A 4,349-nucleotide genomic window follows, 5' to 3' on the forward strand; every position below is an offset into this window, starting at 1 on the left:
ATTAAAACTAAATTTTTAAATTTTTAATATTTAATATTAAAAAAATAATTGAATCAAAATCAAAATTAAATTTATCTACAAGTTATTTTGATAATTAGATTTATAATTATTTTATTCCATATTTAAGAATTTCATACTAGTATTTTTTATTTTTATTTTTTACTTTCTAAAAGTGTTAGAGAAAGAGATAGAAAGAGGATCCGAATAAAGTGATTGAAAAAGTGAAACGAATAATATCATTTTAGGTACTCAAACTATAATAAAATATCATATTTAGTAATAAAAAGAAAGATAAAGAAAATATCAAATCTAGTACCTAAACATGAAAGTCCTAAACGTCCTTCATGCCTTGGAGGGCATTTTTTGTACAAAATTGCGATGAATAGTGAAAATGTATAAAAAATGTGATTACACCTTAGTTCAAGGACTACCCACGATATTCTTAAAGTTTAGGTACCATTTGCGTGCAAAACGCATAGTTCATGGATCATTTGCGTAGTTCATTCTTTCTTTTATTTTACTCTTTCTTACTTTATTCACTGTCCACTTAATAAATTATTCTTAATCTTTGTGCCAAAAAGAAGCATCTCTATTAACAAGGAACGGATGGAATACTATTTTGATTATTTTTTTTAAACAAGTAAATAAGAAAATTGTGTAATTGAATAAGTGGTGAAGAATCAAGCAATAAAGGAATTACAGATATATGATTTCATCATTTCAGGTTATAATATAACAATTAAGATATCTAATTCGTGACAACAAGGTTAATAAGGTGAATCGCATTTATGAAGAACGTCGATTAAATAACTTAAGGTCATCATTTAAAAGTCAAACAGTTCATAAGACACTTAAATAACAATCATTATTAGATTTACTGTATCGTAGATATTGACTATAGTTTAATCATGTGAATTCTTTCTCGATTCCACCAGATGGAGTACTCTCTCCGTTCCTTAAATATTGTCACAGTTTAACAAGTGATGTGTTTTAAAAAATATTATGGAAAGTGAGTTGAAAAAGTTAGTAGAATGTGGGTTCTATCTTAAAAGTATTAGTTTTATAATAAATGTGAGTGAGAATAAGTTAGTGGAATGTGAGGTCCATTACAAAAAATAGTATAAAGTGAACTGTGACAAATTTTGTGGGACAGACGGAGGGGAAAAAATGTGACAAAATTTCAGGGACGGATGGAGTAATAAAAATGATCCGTTTCTAAAATTGAAAAATATTAGTACTACTACTCCCTCCGTCCGCCATTAAATGTCACATTTTTCCTTTTTCGTCCGTGCGCCAAAACCTGAAATGGAATAGACACAAAACAATACTTACTAGTAAGATGGAATAATAAGACCATCTTTAATGGTACACTAAAACCTGAAATGGAATAGACAATTAGCTCTAATAATACTACAAAACTAATTCTATTTTTAGTTTTTGAGTAAAAAATATCTATTTTTATGTTTACATTAAACTAAAATCAAAAACTTTTTCAGATATCATGAGTGAAAAGGAGAGGATATTATTTTAAATTTGAATTTTATATATAAATTATTAGAGTAAAATTATATTAATATAATATTTATATTTAAATGAATTTAAATCTAGTGTAAATGATTGGAGGAACTTTAATTAAGTCGTTTTGTACCTCAAAAACAACATAACCAATGGTAACCAAAGTCGCCAACGTTTTCATACATCAAAGTCGCCTTTACTTAACTAAGTGAGCAGAAAGGGAGGAAGAAAATAAAAAGAAAAGAAAAGAAAAGAAAAAAGAAGCCAAAAATAAAATTGAGGGTTTCGACAGATTGTGATTTGTGAAATATCGACAAATATCTGCAGTTGTATGAGTCAACTAAATTGCAAAATGCCGGTGAGAATGGTAGAGACTTCCTCTCCTTCTGAAGTTTCAGGTAATCAATCGGGTTTTTTTCCCCATAATTACAATTTTCATCAGCATTTCTTTCGCACCCTTAATTCTTGTTACTCTTTAGTTCTGTGTATATGTGAATTTTAATTTATATATGATGCTAAGCATAAAAGTTTGCTGTGATTTTGGAAGGTGCAACTACTGGAAATAGTATGCCCCAGCCCTGTACACTCTTAAGTGTTGGACAGGTAATATCTGCTCTCTTTCAATCTTGTTTATTTTATTTCTGTATCTCTTTTGGGTGATTTTTGGCACTAATTAGTTACTGCAGTTGATTCGATAATGGGTTTATGTAGAAATTATTTCTAAAGCTTTGTAGCTACATAAAACAGAGTGGGATGAAAAATCACATTTTTTAAAATTTCTTGAGTTGATGTTGTTTTACCAAATTCTATCAAAACTGTAGTTTGATTGAGGTAGCACTTTCTTGAGTTGAAAATTTAGGTGCAAGTCATGCAAGAATTGATGCTTTTGCACTATAGTACAGTAGTAGAGTCATTTCATTTCTGCATTCGTTTTGAAAAAATGATGGTAATAAATAGTTAAAGTGAATAAAACGTAAAGTAATGTTGAGAATATTGTAGACAAGACTCTTCTCTGCATTATTCTCTCTCTACTTTAACTACTATTACTATCATTATTCGAAAACGAGTGTAGAAAATGAAATGACTCTGCTACTGTGGAACAACGGGCGTATATCTTTAGGACTGTGTTTGCTTGGTCTCATGCTTATACCATGTAGTTCATCACAGGCTTTCTCGGGGACTCAGAATGTTTCGAGTCTGCAGAAAGATGAAGCTTGGAGAGTGAATGTACGAATCCAGGGTTATGACCATGATCGTGGATATCTATGTGGCACAATGGAAGCTCTGAATGTTCCTATGGCAGATACTCCAGTAAGAACCTAACCACTTTTAATCGTTGTAAGATGAGAGACTGCGACTATGTATATTACATTTCAGCTTTGCATTAGGTTGTTACGTTTTGGGAAGGGGAGATTGTTGACACCAAGAACTATACATTCTATACTGGAAAGTGGGGAGCAACGTAAGTCGTGTAGTCCTTGCCTGAAGATCCCAAAGTTCTAACAGTTACAACACCGAATTTATGTGAAACAAGTGTAACTGACTTGAGCTTGGTAACTATGAATAGGCGAGAAGACGACATCAAGCACTGGACAAAATTTCAATCCTTTCCTCCCCTACTGGTGAGTGTTATGTGCTCTTCTTTGATTAGCGTGTACGTAATCTTATCCATGTTCTCGTTTTCCAGCCCAAAGTGGAACCTGATGGAGGGAAGTCGTTAGACTTGAGCAACTATCCTTATATATTCATGGTAATAGCTTTGATTCTGTACTACCACTCGTATTTGAATTTCGTGTTAACGTTTCCTAGCTTCATTCTTTTCAATTCGGGCAGAGGTGGAAGGAGCAACACTTTGTCAACGTTGGAACTGATTGCGGACTGACAATCGCTGGCTTTTACTACGTCTGCTTCTCCTGTAGCGATGGTTCCATCAACGGATTCTATTATGATCCTAACAGCAGGTAGGTAGTTTCCATGAATTTGCTTATACAGTATCACTACGGGGTTCTTCATGTTGATGTGGTAACCGTATTATTTTGCAGCCCTTTTCAGAAGTTGGAGCTGAAGTCCATAAGTGTGGGAAGATCGGGATTCAGTTTCTCCACGTATGAGCTGCAGTAAATGGAGCGTGATATTAATCTGTCCGAACCATCGTTGGAAGGTAAAATTTTCAATCGTCGGCCAAGCTGATTGTACTAGAATGCCGAGAAGCTTTTCTTGAGATCATTTAAAATTTTAGAAGCACATACACTATACATGTATGAGAGAATGAATTTTGTGTAATTTGATACTATTTCAATCAGTAATGCCCCAAAATATGCTCTCACTGACACAGCTTTGTCAATTTTGCTCTAAAAAAATTTTCTCCCTAATTGATTAGAATTATATACAGAGGATTTTCCAGCTGATTTGTGTAGTTTGGTAGTTGAAGGAGCCCAAGATCTGTATGCTAAATTGTTCAGTTTTGAATCTTTTGATTTTATTGTATTTTTTGTGCTCGCTCCCCCTGTAACGGATGCTGCAGCTGGTGGCGCGACGTGTCCTAAATTTGTGGGACAAATTAGAATTTGATCAAAATTTATGAATTTTTTTGTGTGTGAATTTAGGGGGTAATTACATATTTTATATAAAATGTTTTACCTTTATTTCAATTTAGTACAAAAAGTATTAAGTTTACCTATTAAATACAAAAAGTTTACTAACTGTTTTAAGTTAATATATTCCGTTAAGTATTTTAAAAACTGTTAGTTAGTTTATAATTTGTCCAACTTATCAACATAATTATAGAATAATTAGAGATTTAATACAATTAATCCTTCTAGAAAATAGTCCAT

General features: G+C 32.2%; 1 protein-coding gene across 1 annotated transcript; it reads left to right on the forward strand.

Moving 5' to 3' along the window:
- The first annotated feature begins 1,731 nt into the window (after nucleotides 1-1,731).
- On the forward strand, nucleotides 1,732-3,845 carry LOC121798342 (glucose-induced degradation protein 4 homolog). The gene is made up of 8 exons (XM_042197283.1): nucleotides 1,732-1,913; nucleotides 2,063-2,118; nucleotides 2,683-2,826; nucleotides 2,904-2,977; nucleotides 3,083-3,137; nucleotides 3,203-3,265; nucleotides 3,349-3,476; nucleotides 3,558-3,845. Exons 1-8 carry the CDS (start codon nucleotides 1,847-1,849, stop codon nucleotides 3,634-3,636), a joined length of 666 nt encoding a protein of 221 aa, XP_042053217.1. The 5' UTR covers nucleotides 1,732-1,846; the 3' UTR covers nucleotides 3,637-3,845.
- Nucleotides 3,846-4,349: the final 504 nt, after the last annotated feature.

The sequence above is a fragment of the Salvia splendens genome, chromosome 4 (assembly GCF_004379255.2).
Source record: "Salvia splendens isolate huo1 chromosome 4, SspV2, whole genome shotgun sequence".
NCBI classification, from domain to species: domain Eukaryota; kingdom Viridiplantae; phylum Streptophyta; class Magnoliopsida; order Lamiales; family Lamiaceae; genus Salvia; species Salvia splendens.